This window comes from Anomalospiza imberbis, chromosome 16 (genome assembly GCF_031753505.1).
Source record: "Anomalospiza imberbis isolate Cuckoo-Finch-1a 21T00152 chromosome 16, ASM3175350v1, whole genome shotgun sequence".
In the NCBI taxonomy this organism is placed as follows: Eukaryota; Metazoa; Chordata; class Aves; order Passeriformes; family Viduidae; genus Anomalospiza; species Anomalospiza imberbis.
In genome coordinates, this window is record NC_089696.1 from 2,292,986 (window position 1) to 2,317,259 (window position 24,274).

The 24,274-nt window shown below is 47.0% G+C and overlaps 1 protein-coding gene across 1 annotated transcript in view; it reads right to left on the bottom strand.

Annotated features, from left to right (window-relative positions):
- Positions 1-24,274, bottom strand: part of DNAAF8 (dynein axonemal assembly factor 8) — a 91,568-nt gene that overhangs the window by 26,436 nt on the left and 40,858 nt on the right. The window contains exons 13-22 of the mRNA XM_068206540.1: positions 20,644-20,760; positions 17,990-18,134; positions 15,594-15,825; positions 13,633-13,739; positions 10,520-10,674; positions 9,090-9,231; positions 5,580-5,708; positions 3,831-4,025; positions 2,280-2,606; positions 569-631 (exon numbers count right to left, since the gene is read on the bottom strand). Coding sequence (XP_068062641.1) covers positions 569-631; positions 2,280-2,606; positions 3,831-4,025; positions 5,580-5,708; positions 9,090-9,231; positions 10,520-10,674; positions 13,633-13,739; positions 15,594-15,825; positions 17,990-18,134; positions 20,644-20,760 — 1,612 coding nt within the window. The remainder of the gene's footprint in view (positions 1-568; positions 632-2,279; positions 2,607-3,830; positions 4,026-5,579; positions 5,709-9,089; positions 9,232-10,519; positions 10,675-13,632; positions 13,740-15,593; positions 15,826-17,989; positions 18,135-20,643; positions 20,761-24,274) is intronic.

A 24,274-nucleotide genomic window follows, 5' to 3' on the forward strand; every position in this document is an offset into this window, starting at 1 on the left:
GTTTGTTGCAATAATAAGGCCACAAATAACAGGTGGAACCACCCCTAAGGTCCTTGCCTTGTCTCAGAAGGTTTTAGCTCATCCTCTCAGCACCCAGCTTTTTTCCTTCGTGCTGGGGTTACCTGAAATGACTTTCAGGATCTGTGAATCCTCTGGTGACCTGGGCAGCACTGGGATGTGAATGACAGAGACATAGGAAATGCACTTTCTGCTCTGATGTCACCTCTCTAAAACATCATGAAAATCATCATTTCTTGGATCTACACCTGAAAAAAGCTACTAAAGAGCTGACATTAATTACTTTTCCAGCTGACTTTCACACCATCCCTCAGCAGGTGGTTCTCAGGACTGTGGAAAGGAAATGATGTGACAATACTCACACCTTCCCCCAGCACTGGGGGGACCCAGCTGCCCTTTCCTTCCCAACTGCCTGGGATTAGGATGTCTAACCAAAGGTTTACTAATCCCATTTCAATGGCTCTGACAGAGGACACACAGTTTTCTTCAATTCTTCAATCTATTTAAGAGTCTAAAATAACTCTTTTCCCAAGAGGTAACTGGTGCTTACATTCAGTCCTGGAGCTCCTGCCAGGTGGTGGCAGGAATTTCACAGCAGGGCGGTGTTCTGCATCTGGAAAAGGAAGGACAGGTACTTTCATGGATTCAAGATGGAAAACCTTCACTGTATGGGGCAGGAGGGTGAGAAAGGTAATTTTATTTAGCAGGGCAGATGTTCAACCTGCTACAAAGGTATTGAAGAGCTGTTCTAGAGTATGGAGGTCTCTCCATTCCTCCCACAACAATAAAGACATAAGGAAAAAATGGAATTACCTTATAAAAGAGATAGTGCAGGATGTGAAGTTTGGCCTCAGCTGTGCTTCTTTGCTCCTCACAGTGGCTTTGGTGCAAAAGGCTGGCACTGCCATTACAACCTCCCTCAATAAACTCAGCTCACAGCTCTGCTTTCCTCTTATCCTGCCTTTCCATCTCAAGATAACTTTAATTAAGAGCTGCAGTGCATGAACCCTTTAGTGTTTTAGACACCACTTTGGGATGTCTGATGCCTTCTCTTCTGAAGGCTCCTGTTCTTGCTCACCAGACTCACAGAGAACACTCCCACAGTTCACTGACAAATTGAACTTGCTGTGAGCCTAAACCCAGGATCTTTTCCCAGACAAATCTTTCTTCGTGGTATTCAGCAAAGCCAATTTGTTACTGCACACTACACAGGCACAGTGGGTTTGACACAAGTGGCCAAGTTTGTGTTGATGACAAAGGACTTTTCTCCCCCAAGGAAAGATAAAGGAAGGGCTGTAAATTCAAAGCACGAATGCACTTATGGGACTGCATCACTCCCCTTCAGCTGATACATGGTGTTACCACAATCTTTGATTTCTCTCTGCTTCTGAGTAATCATAAAATCCCACAATGACTTGGGTTGGAAGGGACCATCTTGTTCCAACTCCCTGCCAGAAACTGTCAGGGCTCAGAACTGTTTTCCTCTGAGTGTGAGGAGTCAGGCAGCCCCAATTCTTCTCTGAATATTCCACATCAAAAGAAAACAGTGGGAGCTTGTAGTCTGCTGCTCTAAAGCATCCAGTATCAATAACCCCACAGTCTGCACAGTGATTTAGTTTTAAGAGGCATGGCTATACATTTCCTGCTACGGGAGGAAACTAGCAAATTTACTGTGCTGAAAGATCGATGCTGGCACACATCACTGAACTCTGAGAAGCTTTTGACAGCAAAGGTCTCCATTCCTCTCTTCGCTCTCCTCCAAGATAAAAAGAAATTCTCAAGAAATCTGTTTTCTTAGACTGGTCACACCTTTATCTCCTTGAGCACAGGGCAAGGCTGAGGCGTCAAGCTGAAAGTCTGGCACCACAATTAGGGGCCCACATTTAGGTGTGAGAGCTCCTGGGCTCTGTTCTTCAGTTTCTCTTATAGAGAGGGTTTAAAATGCATGATATTATTTACTGATCCTGCCAATTGCTCTGATATCTAATTAGTACTTCTGGAGTACCTCAAGATCATCAGAAAGGGCACCAGACCAAGCACAGCCACATTAATTGAATAAGCTACCTTGTAGGTCACCTCAGCTGGCTCCTGCTGGGCTCATTGCCTCATCTTAATTCAGCCAAGCACAGAATTTACCCCCACATTACTACGTTTTCCTGTGCCTGAGAAAACCCCCAGCACTGGATTCTTTTGTCCAAATTCAATCAACTCCCACACATCCTATAGCTAAGGATAACACCAACAGTAAAAACGTGCCTTACCAGTTACCAAATCTGCCTCTGTGAAGAAGAGGATGGCTTGTCTGAAGGTCACCTCTGGGGTCAAGGCCATTAGTGCCTGTGGGAGGCTGTCACCCGTGCTGAGCCTGTCCCTGCCCTGTGTCCATCCCTTCAGGGCAGCTCCCAGGGCTCGGAAGGCGTCGATGCCCCGGAGCGCGCACACCAGGACGGGGCTGGACATCAGCGTGTCCAGGCTCCTCTGCCAGTGAGTGTCTCCAGCCTCAAAAGGGGTTATTTCCCTGGCCTGACACCGAGTGAGATGGGGCAGCCACTTCAGGCCCAGGAGCTCAAGTCCTGAATCAGGCTCTGCTGCAAGTCAAGAAAAATGTTATTAGCACCAGGCAGCAGCTTGTGTTTTGTAGGAGTTGTGCTTTCTTTCGGACACAAACATTTTATTTCACATGGATTTTTTTCCTGCACAAGTTCCAATGCTGTTCTGACTTCTGTTTCATCCAGAATGGACTGTAATGCAAATAAAACCCACAAGATGCAAATTCTAAGAAATTCTGGTAAAACCCACAAGATGCAAATTCTAAGAAATGCCATTACAGTGAAGAACAAAGAAAGGGCTATCTGGGAAATCAACAGGGAGCAAGTGCCATGATTTGATTAGAGAGCACGGCTAATGGAGGAGAGTTGAAAGAGAATCACTGAGAGTACCCTGATAACAATGTGGCTTGGCACAACATAATCCATAATTATGGATCCTTTAGCACCTCTCATAACACTGCAAGCAATGTTCAGCAGAGTAACAAACTACAGCAGAATGCTGACTTGTCTCTAAAGTAGTTTCAGTGTTGTCGGGGTTGTAAAGATGTCTTCTGACTATGTAGGAAGGTATTTAGGGCTCAATCCACGAGTGCTGGAAGTTTCTGTTGCCTCAGACCTCAGTTACAGAACTTCACAGGATTTTAAGTAGTATTTCAACATGGTTTTGGGAGAGTCAGATACAACACAGTGTAAGACAGGCAGACTCGAGCCCTTTGTGCCTACAGCTCCTGTGTTATCACACTTCAGTGCAACCTGCACGTGAAATTACATAAACTCCCTGTCCTGCCTAGGGCTTGACAGCCCTTTTCATGCACATGTGAGCACCCAGCGTGGGGACAGCCTCGCTGCTCCTCCCGCAGGGGAACCGGAGCGTGAGGCCGTGAAGCGCCTTGGTTCTGCTCACCAAGGCTGTCACTGGACAGAACAGAGCCTGTGACTCCCAAATTCCTGTCCCACTTCCAGCCCGGCCTTACCTCCCAGTGCTCAGGGAGGGACACAATGCTCTGTTACATAAAAGCTCTGCAAGCCCAAGCACTACTTGGAACTCAGTTGATGCTCTCTGAAGCAAATTATGCCCACCTGAGCTGTTTGTGATTGCCCATAACAAACCAAGATAAATTCTTCAGCTCTCTAGGGGGGTAACAAAGAAACCTGTTCTTCCTTCACCACATTTTCCATGATGTTCCTGCTATGCTAAAAAGAGCTATCCAGGATAAACTTTCCTGCCCAAGGTCTCCAGCCCTGCCCCAGATCTGGGGTCACCTGCACTCCAAGACTGCTCCCTGAGGCCGGGCAGCAGGATCTGCTGGAGGAGCTCTCCAGCACTCTTCAGAGCCTGCATCCCCACCACTGTCAGCATCACCACTTGCTCCATGCCGGGCTCAGCAGCGTAAGCTCGGTGGCACAGAAAATCCAGAGGGATGTGATGGGGCTCTGGCACCACGCTCAGGTTTCCTCCTGCCCAGGGAAAGCATCAAAACAAAACTGTTACCCCATGAAAACACATCTCAGGCTTTTTGCTGTGAAAGAATTGCATCAATCCCAACCAGCATTTCACTGTCTCCTCACATTGCAGCTCAGGAAAATCCTCCTAAATGAGGAATATTAACACAGCAAACCCCCTCTAATTAGTCCCAGTCCTTCCCTGGAATTACATTTTGCCATGTAAAGCAAATACATTCCTTGTAATTTTGATATCCTTATTCACACCATTAGGCAGAGTTGATAGATCTGTACCAAAATGATTTAAGGCACCAGTTTTGGGTTGATAACTAATGACTGACCTCACGTTAAATCAATACCTCATTTTGCTTTCTAGGACATTGCACACAATTGGCAGCTAATCTGGGCACTCTTGTAACACTGTGCTTCTGTCCACAGTCCTGTTGGGAACAGCACAGCCTGGAGAATACCTGGCCCATCAGAAATCCCTGTTTGTTTCATACTGATTCACTATATGATTATGTAAGCAATTGTATCAATAAACATTTATTTACTTACTTTTTCCTACATCATAACATTTCCTAATGCTAGAGAATTGTGAATGACATGCATTTAATTTTCATTTTTTCCTTAGCATTTAGAGTCAGTTTGGTTTTGGAGAACAATATATTTTAACTCAAAGTCCTAGCATCCAGATTTTCAAATAATTAAATTAAATTAATCTAAGTTAACTTGTTGAACACATAAAAAACTCCAACATGTAGTTAGTGAAATAAATATGGGATTTTTTTTACTCCAAGTGTACAGAACTAGGAGGTTTAAGACTCACCCATGTGAGTCATAGATTAAGAACAGAAAACCCATTTCCTTGCTGTTTGAAATCCTATCAATCTCCCAGCTTTGAATGAATGAGTTACCAAAGTGAATACAACTGTACAAACTGAAATTTAGAATATCTGAGTAAAATGAAATTGGAAAGTGCCTTTTCTGCACCTACAGAACTATAGCTGCCAGCATTTATCACTTCACACATTCCATTTCTACACACAACCACCAATTTATCTCATTTTAATATTTTGACTTCTCTTGAAACTATGGCAATAAATATGTATTGATTGGCTATTAATGTTCTAATTACCTTAATTAAGGCTTAATTGGATGTTACCGTGTCACATTTCAATAATTTCTTTTTGCATGTATCTTTTAATTTACTTAATAAAGGTATTTTCATTTTGATTTCCATTGATTCTTCCACGAGAGCTACTGTGATTACCCATTTACTGTTCTGCTGCAGTCAGTAACTGCAGCAGAACAGTAAATGAGATACTCCAGACAAAAAGCATATTCCTAATGGTTTTATTCAGGAAAATCCCTTGTTAACGTGGCTGCTCCATCACTGCAAGTGTCCAAGGCCAGGTTGGACAGGGCTTGGAGCAGCCTGGGATAGTGGCAGGTGTCCCTGCCCATGGAATGAGATGAGGTTTGAGGTTTGAGGTCCCTCCCAGCCCAGAGCATTCCCTGGTGTATGATCCTAGGGAAGCCAGGCCAGAGCAGAGCCCCCTGACCTACCCAGGCTGTGCAGCACGGCCGCGGCGTACGGAGCCCCGTGGAAGCAGAGGGACGGCTCCTCTCCAGCAGCTGCAGGGGGGATGCTGTGCCTGCTGCCAAGGCCTGCCTCTGCCAGCTCCTCCATCAGCCCTGTGCTCAGAACAGCAGCAAATGTGAGGAACGCTGAGCTCTGCTCAGCCTGACATGAAAACACTCTGCTGTCAAATGTTTGAGTCACAGGCCACAGCTCCCCTACAGACTGAGCTTACCTGAGACACCACACGCAGCTGAACCATCCCCTCTCCCCAAAATCACATGGACCCCTTAAAAAGGGGCAAGGAGTTCTTGGAAACTGAGGCTGGCCCACAGCTTTCTCTGGCTTTTTCAGCAGCACCCAGTTGTTTCTATCCCCTTCTAACTCCTGCTGGGAACTGAAACATGGATCAAGTGAATAAATATCTTAAATAAGGTGGTGTCCACTAGGAAGAGTCCCAGATCTGAGCCCAGTGCTCACGTGGAGGCCCTCAAGGTGCCTCACACATCCAGGCATGAGGCCAAAGTCCTGCATCCCACAGGGCCCTCGTGGGCAGGGAGGTATTGCTGGGGTGACAGAGCTGAACAGAGACATCAAGTTCTGCTCCTGTGATTTCCAGCCTGGAAAATATCCCATTCCATGCCACTTTTACAGACACTAAGTGCTTAAAGCCACAATCTCTCAGCTCCCATTCTCCCTCTAAAGAGCTGGGCTGTGCACAGGCAGTGCATTAAGGTGTTGCATACAGTACATTTCCACAACAATTAGTTCAGCCTTCTGTAATAATGTTTCAGGTCACAGTTTTAAAGGCTTGTTATTTTTTAAATTACTTTGTACACATTTGATTGCTTACTACAATACAAGCCTGTCAAAAATTCACTGTAGTGGAGCATGGGAAATGGATTATTGGTGTTCGAGGCTGATGGCAAAGCTTGGATATCAAATGTACCACTGACAATCACCTGCTCCTCAAAATTCAAAAGGTGTGAGGCACCAAAAATGGGCCATCACTGTCCCAGCAGTACTGCCTGTTGTTTATTTCAACTCAGGGCATGGCAGAAAGTAAAGCTTGGACAAAAATGTATGGTGCTTGAACCTCAGGACAGAGATCCTTACCCACTATTTATCTGCTCTGCTTCAGGAGTATTTGTCAAATTTTAATTTGCTTTGAAAATTGAACAGCGTTCAAGACCTCAAAGGGACAACTGCTTTTCATATTGATTACAAATGCAAAACTTCTTAGTGAGGTATTTATCCTACTCCAATTTAGTGCTATTCTGCACTTCCCAGAGGCCAATCCAAAGCTTGTGGAGAAAGAATATCAGCTTCCCCTCTCCAGGGCTCTGGAATATGGACTAAGGTGTCTTTCTGCAGTACAGGACTGATGAAAATAGCACAGAATACATGGCAAGAGGCATTTGCAAAATCTGTCACAAACAAAGGGAAAAACTCTGAGTTCTCTAGCATGAGGGAAAATATTTTAGCTTTCCAGACTACCCTCCGTTCCAGCCCACCCTGTGTAGTTCTAGTGGAAATTTCCCTGTGCAAAACATGAACACAAAACATCATCTGTGGCACTGAGGGAAGCTGCAGAAACTGCACTTTTTAATGAGCAACTTTGCCTGGGTGCAGAGGCAGCAGGTGACACGGGGCTGTAATTACTGTGCCATGATTAATCCTCTGTGTCTGCACATGTTTTCAGAACATTCTGTGATAGTCTCAGGAGAAAAAGCCCAGAACTATTTGAATTGTCATTGTTTCCCCCCCTCCCAAACCTCTCAATGTTCTTTCCTATTGTGGATAAATTAAAGGAAGCATTTGGGCAGGGGATGAATGTCTCCATCATGGGCTGTGTGGGATGGTGTTAATGGAAGGGTCACCCACAGTGACCCATTCTTGGGAAGGGGCAGGGCAGGATTTCTGTTCCCTCCTGACCACTGCTGTTGCCTCTGATCTACCCCACTTGAGGTCGATGTCAACTGATCCTTAAGAAAACAGAAACTCAAGTAAGAAGATTTAAGGCAGCGATTTGGCTGGGTTTTGGCAGTCCCTCCATAGAAAATGAGTTACCTTTGGGGTGCTTGGAAGTCACAAAGATGCAGGACTTGAAGCTGAGGTTGACAGGATCAGATGCTGCCCTCAGGCTCAGTGGCACAGCTGATTTTGGCTACCCTACCTCTCTGGGCAAAAAGAGTTTCTGAGAGGAGGTGATTGAGGCCATAAAATCCCAGCAAAGTCCTGAGCTGGAAGGGACCCACAAGGATCCTTGAAATCCAACTGCTGGCCCTGAACAGGACAGCCCCAACAACACCTGCATGCATTGGGTGTGAGATGCCAAAGTCAGGCCCAGCTTTGAAGTGTCCAGGGATGAGTCTCACAAATCCAAACAAGAGGTTACAACTTCACATAAAGGAAAAACATAACGATGGGACAAAGGCCCAGAGAGGCAGGAGAATCTCTGTCCTTGCAGATTTTCAAGACCTGACAGAAGAAAAGCCCTGAGCCTCCTGAGGGTGTCCTAGATTGCAAGGCAATTTGTACTATGTTTGCCATCTGTCAGAGCTGGGGCAGTTCTCTGCTGTTCATTGGGCAGTTTTTCTTTATCTCTCCCACAACCAATCCTCCCTCCAGGAGATCTCTCCTGTTCATGGCCAGTGAGTGTCCCTGCATGGCTGAGAAAATTCCATCATCCATGGGGAGAGGCTCTGCCCAGGGGAGGAGCCAAGCATTCCTACCTGGATACAATCTAAGATTTTGGGGCACCAGAACAGCCTTTCCATTGCATTCCCAGAGGAACAGCTGCCTTTTCCACCGGATCTTCAGAGGAAAACTCCACCCTTGTGCAGGATCCCTGCTCCAGCAGAAGCACAGCTGGCACTGCAGGAGGGCTGAGCCACCATGGGATGGGACTGCTGCCACCACCCTGACACACAGGGGGTGAGGGCATGTTCTGACTCTCTCGGTGTTGTTTTGTATTACTGCATTGTTTATTTTATTTTTTATTTTCTTCCCTAATAAAGAACTGTTATTCCTACTCCCAAATCTTTGCCTGAGAGCCCCTTAATTTCAAATTTCTAACAATTCAGAGGAAGGGGGTTTGCATTTTCCATTTCAAGGGAGGCTCCTGCCTTCCTTAGCAGACACCTGTCTGTTCAAACCAAGACAGAGGGAAGTCACTGCTGATGCTCTGCTGAGTAGGATGTTGGATGAGAGGCCTTCTGAGGCCCCTTCCACAAGGAGCTACTTGGTGATTCTAAGCTCAAAAGGACTCCAGAGCTAAAGATCAAACAACTGGCAAAGGTCAGGCAGCTCTGTTGGATGTGTAGTAGTGACTGATTCACACGTTGGCCTGGAGATTCCTACAGCAACATGAGCAGGCCTTGATATTCCCAATAAATATTCCCTGCACTGTACAGCTGTGGTTGGACTGCGGATGTGGAACTCACACACTGAAATGCAAACCCTCCCTCCCAGGCTGCTGGGCAGGGCAGCATTACCTGTCAGCAAGGCAGGGATGTGATGTGTGGCGTTCTCCTTCCTCAGCAGCAGCACCAGGCAGTGCCTGCGGGGCCCACCAGCGACTTCTCCTGCAGGACCAGCAGGTGAGCCTGAACTCTTGCCAGGGCAAAAGACAGCAATCTGAAATAATGAAGGGCAGATTAGACTGCTAAATCCAGATGTAATTACTATAGGGCTCAAGCAAATAGATAAATTACAATGGCATAACAAGATACAGCTCACCACTGAGCCATAGGAACTCCAATATCTGGGTGTTCTGCGTCATCTTTTTCTGAGACAGAGAAACTTAATTTAAACTCAGGAAAGAGGCTTAACACAAAATAATTCTGCCCTGCAGCTGGGCTGGGCTAAAACCACAGCAGTTGTAACTCAGCTGATAGGTGGTACCATCCACCATAAGTGGATGTACCATAAGTCACTCTAAGATTATTTGGAGTCTCAAATGAAGGGATAATTTTCAGAAATTTTAGCACCAAACAGCACATTGGAGCAATGGTTGCTGCTGTTAACTCCTTAATGGTCACTTAGCAACATGCTCCAAACATCTGTCTATTTATGGGCTGTAGTATTCCATAAATAGGTTATATTCATTTTACAAAATATTATGGGCAGGGACATTGTTATTCCTTAGGCTTGATCACAGAACAAGCAGAAAAGAGGGGATTTGTAGAGATTGATTTGCAAAATTATGCATTTCCTGACTGACATAGCAAAGAACCCTCAGCATGATGATTTGAAGTGTGGGGTCCACTTCTTCCTGAGAGAAGGTGTCATATGATTCCTGTGGGATTTATAATATAAGAAGTGCAGCACTGGACTTCTTGCATATGTTAAGTTTGACTGCAACCTTGCATTTGTGATTACTGCTGTTTCTTTAGGCTGACTTATCAAAATGCCAAGTGCACTTTACCTCAAACCTATCACTATGTTAGGCAGAGCTTCAAAGAAAGAAAAAAGTTATTTTTGAAAGCTCTTTTTGAAACCCATGTGGAATGCACTGAAGTAGGGGACTTCATGCTGAAGGGCCCAGAGGGACTGTGAAGTACATCACCAAATATCAGTCTGTTAGTGAAGACTCTTCTGAACCACCTTTGCAGATCAGTATTTTGGTTCATGGTGCTACTGCCAGCCCTTGGTTATTCTGACATCAATGGCAAAATTCACATTTGTTTTAGTAGGAGCAGGATGATGAATTTACACTCCTGTTCTCCATGAGAGGCAAGGCTTTGTGGGATTTTCCTGCTAGGGAAAAAGCCAGCACTGAAAGCAGCCAGAGCACAGAGCACCACTCACACAAACACAGAGAGCTGGGAAAGAGAGAAGGGATGTCCTTGAGCACTCACTGGAGGAGTGCTGGCACCATTAGCTGCAGGGCAAGGGGTAAGCCAGGGCACAAAGGGCACAGTACCTGTCCTGCTGCCATGCCCAGCACAAGGCCTTGCTGTGCTGAGAGCTGCAGCTGCCGCAGTCCTTGCAGCACAAAGCCCCGGCGGGCACAGGTCGAAAGCACAGCCCCATAGGCACGTGGAGGTACCACAGGTGACACCAGCAGAATGATGTCCCCTAGATCAAAGAAAGAGCAAGAACAGCAGCATATTATTGTCACAGGAGCTGTGGTATCAACGCAAGGCAGTTCTCACAGCAGCTGCCTCCACCTCGAAGCAAACAGCTGCACCCCAAGCAGTGACCCTGTGTTTTACGGTTTGTTTGCTGCATCCAGCTCATAATGACTGCAATCCAAGGCCAGCCCAGAGTGGGAAAGCTTATGGCATCACCAGCAATCTCTTTATGAATCATCAGATGAGACGAGCCAGCCTGTCTCCCCAGGTCTGGGAGCTGCTCACAGGCAGTGTGCCGGTGCTGACTGGGCTGTGGGAGCTGTCCCTGTGCACTCAGGGCAGGACTGAGCCTTGTAGGCCTGACCACGCTCTGAGAGATCAAACAGGGCAGCAAGAACTACTTGTTCTTGATCAATTTGTCCACTCCAAAGAGCGTGAAACAGCTCTGATCACTCCTCTCTGCTCTCATTCCTCTCTGCTGTTACTGGTGGTCTCAGCAATCCTGCTCAGCAACCCATTCTGCTTCCTGTTGTCCCTCCTTTGTTCCTGCCTTTAATCTTCATCCCAGACCTGTATTGTGGCACAAGCTCCTGTAGCTCTGGACCACCTGCGATCTCACCTTTGGTTTGGTACCCTCTGGGGCCTCACAGGTTCCTTGGACATCATGGTAATGGTATCAGTCTGCCTTGTCCTACCTGATCCTCTTCCAGCAGCTCTGGCTGCTCGAGCTCCCTTTGAGTCCCTCACCCCAGTACATACGATTGTAGACACAACTGGAATTTACCTCGGGTTAGAACTTTGGGTTTTTAGACTCCTGTTTTCCAAGATGAATGCCAGGCTCACTGCCAACCTTGAGCAAGCTCAGGAGAAAGAGCCTCCAAGGCCTTCTGAGCAGCCCCCACATCTGAAGCACTGTGAGACAAGCTCAAGACTTTCCCCCGAAGCCTCTGATCTGCCTGAGCTCCCTGTTTTTACCATGACCTCCATTATTACACTTTCTCAGTTCTAACACAGCTTTTTTATCCCTCACAATGTATATCCAGATCTCCATAAGCTGCCAAGAGTGAGCTCTGAAGACAAATCCTCAGTACCACTTCTACATGGGTTTCCTCTACGCTGCCTCAGTAATTTCTCGTAGCTTTAACCAATCAATTTAATGGACTGGAGGATTTTTTGTTGTGTCCCAGTTGATTCTGAGGGTAGGATGGTGAATATTTATTTTTATTCTAGATTTTGTTATATGGATATCTATATCTGTCCTGCTAAGGCTCAGCCAGGTAGTTCAAAGCAACAGCACCAAAACAAGGGAAACCTTGTTGTATTTATCACTAAGGATGGGACAGGCATGATGGTTCTTTGCCCAAAATCTCTGTTTGGCTTTATGGCTTTAATACTGGATTTTAGCCATATTCATGATATGGCATCTGTCAAAATCTAAGATTGTTGGTGGGAAGATTTTGGTTCCACTCCAGTTGATAACACTTTAAAAAACATTTTTTGCACACACATATTCCAAATCAATAAGAATATCTGCTTGGGTCACCAAAACTCTGATTACTGAGAAGGGGCAAGTCTACCCAGCTGCAGTACCTCTGCTCTGCATGGGTAAATATTCCTGTCTCCAAGAGGAGCTGCTGGAGACCAGAGCGAAAGAGTCAGTGAATTTTTCTTTTCCTTAAAACTCCAAGGGTGTCTGCTCCCAGAGTAGAGTTTCAGCTCCTCTTGCCAGAGCAAAGTTATCTGAGGAGCAAAGCTTGACAGTGACTTCTGAGGCTCCATGCAGATGGAACGTGGTGTGGTGGAACTCGGCAGCCCACAGCAAATGTGAATCATTAGCGGCCATAAAAGGAAGGGGAGGCAGCAAATGTGACTCATTCCATCAGTAGCCACCAGCTGCCATCAATCCCAATCCCAAATAACAGAGCCAAGGGCTGCCTGCCAAACTACCTGAGTTAACATGAGCCAAAAGATGAAAAACTGTCTCAAAATTGGTTTTTCCCTTTCTCCCTTCTCTATTTTCCTTCCCTTCCACTCATTTTTCATCTTTTTGCCTTATGCTTTCATCCTTTTCTCACGGATTCTTTCCTTTGGCAATGTAATTCCCCGTGCCTTCTTTCTCTGTCACTCTAATCCTTCTTTCCTTCTGCCATCTCCTCCCTGACAGCCGCTGAACTTCTGCTCCCCTCAGGCTTCATTCCTGTGAATGAAATTCCCACCTTCAACTGGGCCAGCAGAAACCAGCCAAGAGCATTGTCCAAAAGCCCCCAGCACCCCAGATGTGCTGTGCCAGGCCCACTCCGGGGGATGTTGGCCTCTACAGCAGGACCCCAACACCTTTTAGGCAGGCAGGGCCTTGGCAGGTGTCCCCTGGACACTGTTTGCTGCTGGTTAGGTACAAATTCAGGGGCTGAACACTGCTCCTACAAAGGGAAAATGGGGGTGTGAGTGGAACCAGGTGATAACCTGTTGATATTAGTCCCATAAAATGCTCTCCTTTCTGTTTGTGGTCAGTCCTGCCCTAAACGAAGTCTTAACCATTTAATTCCCCTGATTATAATATTCAGTCTTCAGCGGGAGAGGCAAATGATCTCTGATCAATAAACCAGCAGTTTAAGGACTCTGTTAGGTCTTCATGTGACTGTTTCTTCGATGAACAGGCCCCTCTGTGCAAAGATTTCCTGTGAAGTGTTTTTTGTTTCTTTTTTCCCCCTTCAGTGACATCCAAGCAGCCCCCAGGACTCCAGCAGCTGCTCCCATGAGGAGGATGAGGTGGTGCCCCTTCTCTGCTGCTTCATTTCAGGCAACAGTGTTCCACTAGAAATTCATTCCTGCCTCCAGAACTGGCCAGGTCAGAGCCCTGAGCAATGCAGAGAGGCAGAATTGCCTTAGGTGGGCTGAAGTAAAGTGATGTTATCAGTGAAGAAGAACTGTAAACCCTCAAATTTCATTTCCTAACACTGACCTTTGGTAGTTGAGACAAGCATGGCTGGAGGTCGAGGCAGCATCAAGCCCTGGAGGTCAACTTTTTCTTCATCTTCTCCTGCCCCACCTGGTGAAGGTCTCTGAGAGCTGCAGAAAAATTATAAATATTAAATGAAAAATATTAAAAGGTTGTGACTCAAACCTACTTTCTGTGACAAATCCAAGGCCACAGAAGCTTCTCTGGTAAAACTGCTTTAGTGGAAAAGCCATTTCAATCCCTTGTCCGTGACATGAGCTGCATCAAGGTCTCTCTGACTGAACATCTTTTCATATTACTCCCCCTGAGGCTCTCTGTGTTCAATTAAAACTAGCTAATGCAAAGTAGTCAGCTTGGCAAAGAAATCTGGGAATCAAGAAATATGTCAGGCTGCACTAGCAGAGCTTTTCCCACCCACAGACACATCATAGTTGCTATTCACTTTGGGTTCTTTAGGCTGAGTTTAACCAGTTTGAAGGGTTCGTGTTAGGCAACAAGCATGATCCAGTCTGGCAGGGATGTTCCTGCCAGCGAAACTTCCACAACATTCCTGCACATCCAAAAGGACCCAATCAGGGCAGGGTGAACAGAAGGTGTGGTTGAAAGCCAGGGACTGTCTGGGAACAGTTTTGGCTGGGACTGTGAGCTCAGGCTTCTCAGGCAAACCTGCCTCATCCCTTGCCACCACCACGGAGCTGGCTGGAACACATCCTGCTTGCTCACTCCCAGGAGCCCGTAGCATTTGCAAGTCTAATCTGAAAAGGGCAATCTGAGCTGCAGTTTGTATTCCTGTCTCCCAACAGACCAAATTACCAGCATTAGGAGAAAGACAAGTGCATTATTTAGGAGGTAGCACTGCTCCGGACTGAGTTATACCAGAGGAGCAGAATTCATCATCTTTGCAAGAGGAAAAAGACATCCCTGAAGAAAATAAACAAATAAAGAGAATGAAACTTGACCAAATTGATTTTTTTGACATCTTAAACATAAAAATGGTGAGAGTTGCTGGTTGTGGCTGAGAGCAGAGCTGAACTCTGATGCATAACCCTCCACAGCAATCCACAGGTTTATTCCACATGTCTGAGCTTTGCCACTCACAGAAAGCACTGACAGCAGTGCAGAGGATCTCACCTCCAGCCTGCTGCTTCTGACTGTGCCACCCTGCCCCCAGGATCAGGCAGGATCTCTAAAAACCTCTTCAGAACCTGCAGATCTGAGCTTTCTGCAGCAGAGTTTCTCATGCAGTTCAAGGTTTATAAGCCACCCTTCATTTTCACACACTTCTCTCATCATCCTCCAAAGAACCTTTTCCTACTGAATCCCTTTATCAGTTGATACATAGGGCAAAGCCACAGGTTTCTTAGGAGCGGGTCACTCACTGGCACACAGCCTTGCAGCTCTTCTCCAGCACCAGGCTTCCAAATCTTGCAGCAAGAGTATGAATTAGAGGCCTGGATACCAGGGAACGGGGAATGGGAAGCAACTGCAACTGTCCCAGGCCTGTCACATCTAGGAACTGAGAGAACAGGAGCTGGAGCTGTGCCAGGGGAGGTTTGGGTTGGATATCAGGAAAAGGTTCTTCTCCCAGAGGGTGCTGGGCACTGCCCAGGTTCCCCATGGAATGGGCACGGCCCCGAGGCTGCCAGAGCTCCAGGAGTGTTTGGACAATGATCTCAGGGATGCCCAGGGTGGGATTGTTGGGGTGTCTGTGCAGGGCCTGGAGCTGGGCTGGATGATCCCTGTGAGACCCTTCCCATTCAGGATATTCCATGATTCTATGATCTGCTGCAGAAGAGAGAAGGATTTCTGCAGACTGCAGAAATACACAAGTAGAGGGATTGCTCCCCCTGCACTCCCGTGCTGCAGGACCCTTGGAAGGCTGACACAGAGATCTCTGAGTGCCTGCATGCCTCCAGGGCTCACTGCCTGTGCAACAACAGCTCCAGACCATCCGGGGCCATCACCTGGAAGGCGGGGGTAGGATTCCAGCAGCTTTCCCTCCGAACCAGAGGCACAGCTCCCTGTGCACCCGGCTGGGCAGGGGCAGGGACACGACAGGCTCCGCCTGGCTCCGGGCCCTGCCAGAGCCTTGGGTGATGTCCTGCAGGATGCCGTGGGCTTTGGGCCCTCTCACACCTAATGCCAGCACTGGGGGCACCTTGCCAGGCTCTGAAGTGTAGGAGGAAGGCAGCTTTTCTGTGGAAACAAACACATGTGTGAGTAAAACATGGAACAACCCACCCCAAAGTCATTCACTCCACTCAAGAGCTCTTTTCAGATCTGTCAGAGCCAGACTTCAACAGAGGAACCACCTGGTTACCTGCCCTGGGAATCCATCACCTGGTTACCTGCCCTGGGAATCCATCACCTGGTTACCTGCCCTGGGAATCCATCACCTGGTTAACTGCCCTGGGGGAGAGATGCTGGCAGCACCTGCATGTGTTTACCCAATAGCAAACCTGAGGTTATTCAAGGCAGTCTGTTGAAGAAAGAGGAATTGGTTGCCTCATGTTTGCTGTGAAAAGTTATTACAGAGCAGGTGATGCACTGCACGTGTCCCTGCCTGTGGCAGGGGCTGGAACTTGGTGGTCTTTAGGGTCTTTTCAGCTCAAACTGTGACTCTAAGCCAGCACTTCAAGTTCCTCTTGTTCATCACCACAAGCAGGGCTGGGGGATTGAAGTACAGGGGCCTGAGGAAAGGGATGGGTTTGATGAGCATCACAAACTGGAAATCTGGGGACTTCTTTTTTACATTATGTCCTTCTGGATTAAATACAAATTTTGTACAATGCTGTAAGGTCCAAGCAAATATTTGATTCGCCACCTTTAATTTTCTGCCAGGATTTGAACCCTGACTTCCCTTACTTCTTCCAACAACTCTTCCCTATGACTCTGGCAAACCTTTCTCCAGCACAATTGGGGCCCAGGAAGTAACCTCAGAAAAAGCAAATTTGCCTCCTTTCCAATTCTTACTGCAGATGTCAGAAAATGCAGCAAGGTATGTGATTTTCTTCCCTTAGGTTTAAAAACATATTCAAATGTAGCATTTCTTGCATAAAAATCAGAAGGCAGAACACAAATCTCCAGAGCAGCTGGAACAACTGGCTGTAAATATTGAAAATAATAATTTTAGTGTTATCAAGCTAAGGGTAAAAATCTAATTTACAAACTTGCACAGCAGTTCTCAGCTCAAATGAATTGTCTCTTCATACAAAATGTCCTTAAATAATGGTGCATGGTACAGAGCATTGAAGCAGATCTGCTGCCTGTCAGCTCCTAATGACTGCAGGTTTTATGGTTTTCTTATTCATTTCTGGAGCTCTCCTCCATTTCTCCAGCCCTCACCAGAAATGTGTTCTGTGCACAGCACCCAGCCAGCTGCAACTGCAATCCCATTCCTAAGGCAGTCTGCTCCTACTGCTTTCAAATGCAAAAAGGGAGTGAGGAGACTGGGGAATTTTCTCTGCTTAAGCTGGTCTTCATTCCCCTTCTGCCAGAGGAGAAGGAAGCCTATTTCCCTCCCTCTCAGCCTGCCTGTGCCTTTCCCAAGAGAAATGGATTGTCTGTGGCACATCTGAACTTTCCAGAAAAACTCTGTGGCTTAAAAAGAATCACAAGCCACAAGCAATCTCTAAACTCTGCAGCTAAGGGCACACCTGTTGCTCTGGAGTTGTGCTGCAGCAGCAACCAATAATATTCCATAATGCTTTAAGGCAGGCTTCATCATCTCTGTTTCTAATGGGAGAAAATAAAGACTTGAGTGGTACATGCCAGTATTTGATACATTGGTGTCTGAAGTTCAAGACTTTGTGATTTGAGTTCAGAGCCCCAGATTGTGTTTATTTACCTTATCCTGCAGTCTCCCACCTCAGATAGGATTCTATGAAATAATCTGGCATTTTGGTGACGGTTTATCAGCCAATGCAATTACAGGCCAGATAAATTAGTACTCCTGAAGCCCCACAGGCAATGAGATGGGAGAACTGTGGAAAAGGGAGGCTGGATTTTCTACAGCTAAAACCTTAGGACTATCAGTGGGGAACTAAATTATTATATGTAACTCACATGAGCCTGTCCCTGGAGCTCAGGGCACTGAAAGCTCACTGCAAAGGAACAGCAGCTAAAGTTTGTGACCCAAAAATGTATGAAGAGTTAAAAATTCAGCTCATGGATATTCAACAGTGGGAACAGAAAGAAAGAAACAGTCAAAGCTATTCTATAATTTCTTTTGGGAAAGATACAGGAACTGATAAAGCAACCCTCATGCAAATCTGACTCTGATCACCCTTCACCTCTGTGCATTGACAGATCTGGGCCTTCCTCAGCAGCATGGAAGCTCTGGAGGAGAAGCAGAGCCCACCTGAGCTGGAGAGCAGCAGGTCCTGGCCGGGGTAGAGCAGGCGGAGGCCACAGACATCCAGCCCAGAGCCCAGCAGCAGCTGCAGAGTGTGATGGGTCTCCAGGGGGCTTCGGAAGAGAGCCTCAAACAGCAGCACCATGGCAACCTGGACAGCCAGAGAAAAACATGGAAAAATCAGGGAAACGCTCCCAAGCCCAGCAGAAGCTCAGAGCTGCAGCCCTGCTGCTCACCTGTAGTTCCCAGGATGGATCTGCCAGAGCTACAGAGAGGCTTGGGTTTGGTTTCTGTTTATGTGCAGTTCACACACAAGGCTCTTGGCTTTGGGCTAAATCACATCAATAATTGTAATTTAATCTATTTCTGCTGATATAACTTTGCTTTTTGTCACATAAACCTACTAGTGAAAAACTGCAAGGCCTCTAGGGCAGAGCCCACACTGCATCCCTTCTGCTCTTCACTTTGTGCAGCACCATTTGCCCATCTTTGGATGATAAAATAATAATAAACCAACTGGTTGTGTCTCTATACCTTTAACAGCATCAAAATCAACACTAAAAAAACATCAAAAGGCAAACACCTCACTGGTACTGTCCCAGATTCACATTTCAGAGTCTTCTTAACCAGCCTAATCCATTTCAGCCCATCCTGGCATGTGGGAAGACTCACACCAACACATTCTGAATGTTTATACCCAAAAGGGAAGCAAATTATTATTATTTTCCCTATCAAGGAAACAAATTGTTTTAAAAAGCACACACTTTACGACAGGGAGTTGTGTGGTCCTGTGGATAATAAATTGTCTAGCTGGGAATCAGACAAGGAGATTTTCTGGCCCCAAATTTGGGCATGGTTCTCCTGGATGTTGAGCAGCTCAAGGATTTCCCCAGCTCAAGGTTTATGGCTGCAGCAAACGCCAAATGAATCCATCACTACTGGACACTTGAAATGAAATGCTACTGCCTGATAAAGACATTATGAGGCTTTACCATCATGATAAATGAAAAGAGAAATTTACCCAAATCATATAAAAGTGGTCTAATTAGGAATAAAAGCTCCATTTCTTTATGTTTGTCTAGCTGAAGCTCTCCTGCTATTAACCCAGTACTCACAGCAGCCAGTAAGGAAGAATTTTCCTGTAGTTGCTCTGAGTCCCTGGGGCTGCCTGGGCTTGGGGCCAGCTGTGATAACAGAGCCATCTAGCACAGGGAAGCCTCAGGAAGTGCCAGTGTCCCCTTTCCTCAGGAGCCTGGCACTTGGCTTTGCTCTCCATTGCAGCTTGGTTGAGTTGTGCCTGGCCTGGTCTCAGACATCTCCAGTTCTGGCCACTGTCTGAACCCTGGGCTTTCTGCCTTGGCCTTGTCACTGGGGGCTCCCACCTGCACGGCTGTGCCCACTTCTGGGGCTACCAACACAAGAGAGATGTTGGCCTGTTGGAGCAAGTCCAGAGGAGCCCATGGAGGTGCTCTGAGGGCTGGAGCCAGGCTGGGAGAGCTGGGGGTGCTCACCTGGAAAAGAGAAGGCTCCAGGGAGAGCTCAGAGCCCCTTGCAGGGCCTGAAGGGGCTCCAGGAGAGCTGGAGAGGGACTGGGGACAAGGGATGGAGGGACAGGACACAGGGAATGGCTTCCCACTGCCAGAGGGCAGGGATGGGTGGGATTTTGGGAAGGGATTGTTCCCTGGGAGGGTGGGGAGGCCCTGGCACAGGGTGCCCAGAGCAGCTGTGTCTGCCCCTGGATCCCTGGCACTGTCCAAGGCCAGGCTGGACATTGGGGTTTGGAGCAGCCTGGGACAGTGGAAGGTGTCCCTGGACTTTGCAAAGCTCCAGGGCAGACATCAAGGTGAGCTGCTGCCTGCTGAGAGACTGGCTCATTGAGCCCTGCTTTGGAAATCAGCCTTGCTGCCTAACCAGCTATGAAAATGTGGCTGTCCCACCCTGGCAGTGTTCCAGGCCAGGCTGGACAGGACTTGGAGCAGCCTGGGACAGTGGGAGGTGTCCCTGCCCAAGGCAGGGGTGGCACCGGTGGTTTTGAGGTCCCTCCAACCCAAAGCAGTCCATGGCTTTGTGACCCTGGGCTGATCCCCATTACTGCTGCTGGCCCTGCTCTGCTCTTCTCAATAACAACTCATTTCACATGGGTGAGGTCCTGAACATTTTGTGCTGCGCTCCTAACCAAGAGCTAACTGAAATCACTTTAACCTTCTCTTCTCCTGGGGTGGAATCAGTACAATTGCTCCCTACTTGTTCATACAACACATACAGTTACTCACGGTCAGGCAGTACCAGAACCTTCAGAAATTTCTTGGAATGTTTCTGAGCCCAAGTTTAATCAAAGTTGTGCTGTTTACTGACTTACAGTCAAGTGGTTTCAGGTTATCAAAATTTTGTCTACTCTTACAGATTTGCACCTGGTTGGTAGCAATTTCTCCAACCTACACATTTCAAAGTTTAATCTTCTGTGGCTCAGAGCAATCAGCACATCAATACTGATGACATAAAATACTCAGCTGATACATTTAGGTCTGAGTGAAAAATACTTCAAGATCAGTATTTGTATCAAAGCTCTAGATTGAAATATTCCAGGGCACTTCATTGTCTCTCAGTGTCCCCCCTGAGCCCCCAGGTGAGGAAGGAGGGGGTTGTTTGTTGTTCTTCACCTCGGTGTCTGTGTCTCTGCAAGCCTCCATGGCACTGCTCTCAGGAAAGTGTTTGTCATCACTCTCAACTGTCTGCCAGTAAAATCCCTTTGGCACTGCAAACGCCTTCTCCACAGCCTGAAATGCACAAAGGACAGCTCTCACTTCCACGTTATCTTGGTCCCTTAAAATAAAGCTGGAAAATCAGAATCTTATAGCCACAGAGCACACGAGGATGCAGCTGATGGATTAAACTCAGCCCACTGTTGTTAATTTATGTAATTTGCTTTCTTGCAACTATCCCAGTAACTCCATTTAAGTGATATCCCAAGAATATGAATCTGCAACTGCTTCCCAAGAGCCTGTGCATTCCCAGGGTCCAACCCAGTGACTGCCCAACATGCAGAGCACCCACAGACATCACCAGGAGCTGCATCCATCAGCTGAGACATCAATTCTCCATGACTGTGCTGAGCACTCAGCAGAAAAGGCCTTTGTGAAAGCAATGCTCTAATTAACCAATCAAATGGAAGGGTAGGGAAGGGATTGCATGAACTTCTACATGCCTGTAGCCAAAATAGCACATTTCTCCTGTGCTCATGTCACCACAAGTGACACATATCTGTTAGTCTCATCGTGCCACATCCTCGTGGATAGGCAAAAAGCTGGCATTCAGGCCACAGCTCCACACAAGCACAGCATTTCCCAGGCTCAGCACCTTATTTTGTTTCTCATCCATCTTCTGGGCAGCCAAGCAAGCAACTTGTACAAGTGCAAGGGTAAGGATGTGTCACTCAGGAGAGGCAAATGTGCTGTGACTGCACGCTCTGTAAGCAAGGCCACAGTCCAGGGACAAAGGCAACCCTTGAAAGTCACATTTGTCAGCTTCTGGTTTGAACATTCCAGAAATACAGATGCATTTAGGCAGAGTTCACAGTGGGCAGGAATCATTCCAAGGATGAAGAAAAAAAAAATAGTCACTTAAAACACAGGCTCAGGTGTAGCTCAAAGAGGCTTCACTACTTTTAAAGGCTCTACTTTGATTTATAACAGGTGTTAATTTGTCCTCAGCTTATGTGGACTGACCTTTTCAAAAACAGAAAAAGAAATTAATTTTCAACATGGTCTCATCAGGACTTTTATGATGGAAAGAAAAGGGGCTAGCCCTGCATGGAGAAGCAGGGTTAATGCATCCACTCTGCATTGTGAGCTCCATATAACGCTGTTTAATTGTGTAATCACCTGAGAGATTTTGGGTGTGCTGCTTAGCAAACGATAGGCACTTCAGAGCATTCCACAAATGCTTCAAAGTAACAACCAGAAAATGAAATTCATTTGAATATTAAAACCCCTCTGACAACTGCCTTTCCACTTCAGTAACCTTTTGTGTTGTCTCCTTCCTCTATTTCCTGTGTTTCATGAGGTATTTGCCTGAAATCAGAACTGGGGATTTCACTTTTCACCCTGTTTCAGTCAAATCAACTGCACCAAACCAAGGGCTTTGGCATCTCCCAGTGGATCTGTCCATTCTGTCCTGCAGTCCATCAATCCCTAGCCTCCACTGCTGATATTACTCTTGGTTGCTGTGGAAAATATCATCAGAGGAAAAGTAGATTTAAGGAAAGGGATCTTCCCCATTCCCAGTGCATGATGCCAGCTCCTATCTGCAACAGTGGCACAGTGCAATGAGCCCAGACAAGCTCTACAAAGTGGGAATGCAGCAAAATCCCAGTTTCCTATTTCTTCCAGCTGTTCCTTGAACAAACCTCCTGTCTGTGAATGTTCCAGAAGGAAAAGAAGGGATAAATGTGCTCAAACCAGCACCAGCCTCTATTTCCATAGAAACCTTCAGGACAATCATCCAGCTCCAGGACACAGGGTGGAAAATCCAAGGGGAGAATACAAGGGGATTCTAGGGTGGAAATCCAGGCTGGAAAACCCAGGGTGGAAAATCCAAGGAAAATCCAGGGTGGAAAATCCAAGGGGATTCCAGGGTGGAAATCCAGGCTGGAAAATCCAAGGGGAGCACCTTGGTGTAAGCTGTGGATCCATAGGGATCCCAGGATGCTGCTCCAAGGCCACAGCAAGGGTGTGGCCACACCTGGGAAGCAAGGCCTGTGGGAATTGTTCCTGTCATCCGTCACATCTGTTTTCCAACAGCCAACCTGAATGGGAGTTCACAAACCAACAGAAAACAGAGCTTGAAAAGTCTTATTTCTCCCAGAAAATCCTCCTCCTCATGAATTAGAACATAGAGAGGTGGCTGCAGGATGAGCACCCTGCTTTGTCCAGCCTGGCTATAATGTCCCAGTGGAGAGCTCCTGGCACGTTCCTGTGCCATCAACAGGAAAGAACAGGCAGAAAGTCACTTTCCTTGTGATTCAGGAGAGAATTGCATGGAGCCAGTTGTTCTAATACTGAGCTGAGCCCTTTTGGACACAAAAAGAGAGAGGGACCCTCTGCAGGCAGCTGCAGGAGCCTTCTCCTACTGAAAGAACTTGGACAATATTTCTGTTTATGATACTTTAGTGTAATTTTAATGTTCCACAAGAGGGTGGGTGTGAGAATTTCACCTCAGGGCTGGTTCCTGTCACTCCTCTAACATCACAGCAGCTGTAAGTCCTTTCCCAAGCCTGTGGAAGCATCAGCTCTGAGTGCTGACCTGTTCCTGGTGGGAGGAGAGGAGACTCCCCAAACCCTCAGAATGGCGAAGAAGCAGCCCGGCTTTTGATCTCTACCTGAAAACACCTCTCCAGTGAGGCTCTGAGCCCTGTATCATCCTCCCATCTCCTGGGAAAAGCCTCCTCCCAGGGAGGAAGGTTCCCTGCACTCAGCCAGCAGCAGCTGCACAGCCCCAGGGATACTGTGACTTCTGCTGTGACACGTTTCAAACCCCAAACTCATGAACCATAACCATCCCCATGTGTGTCTCCAGGGCTTCTTACAGCACTGACATCCTCTCCATCCATACTGCCATGATCAGGATGAGCAGGGAGGGAGGGCACATCCATAAACTCCTGGTTTTAGTTATTGCTTTTTGCCAATTTATCCTTGTTTGGTTTGGGTGACAAATTCCAGCTTCTGTCACCTTAAGACACTGGAAAAGACCACTTTGTGCCACAGCTAGGATTGAACACACACCAGTTTTTCCAAAAGCATTTAAAAGAAACCCCGAGCTCCTGCTTTGTTTCAGATAATATTACCCAGATGAAGGCAGACAGTTCTGGGAAGGAAACTCACAGGAGAACAAAAACGTGCTGTAAAATCTTCAGCAGAAAGAAGAATAAGCACATCTCAGAGGAGACTGGAGCTGCAGCAAAGCCATGAATATGTAACTGTCACACAGAAATATGACCAAGCCCGTGATCACCTCTTTATGTTTACAGTCTTTTCTGTTCCCATCTCGGACAACAAAGGAAGAGCTTTTGCTGTCAGTTGATCTGAGAGAGTCTTCTGAGTTGCAAGGAGTCTTCCAGGCTGTTCCCAGTCCCAGCAGGAAAACAGAAACTGCAGGAAGCATCCCCATGTACTCCCACAATCTCATCTCACACACACAAGGCAAAGATCTGCTCAGCCATTATCTCTGTGGGACAACACCAAACCCCTTGGAGAAGGATGCTGCAGTTGCAGTCTCTGCAGAGCCAGGTGGGGG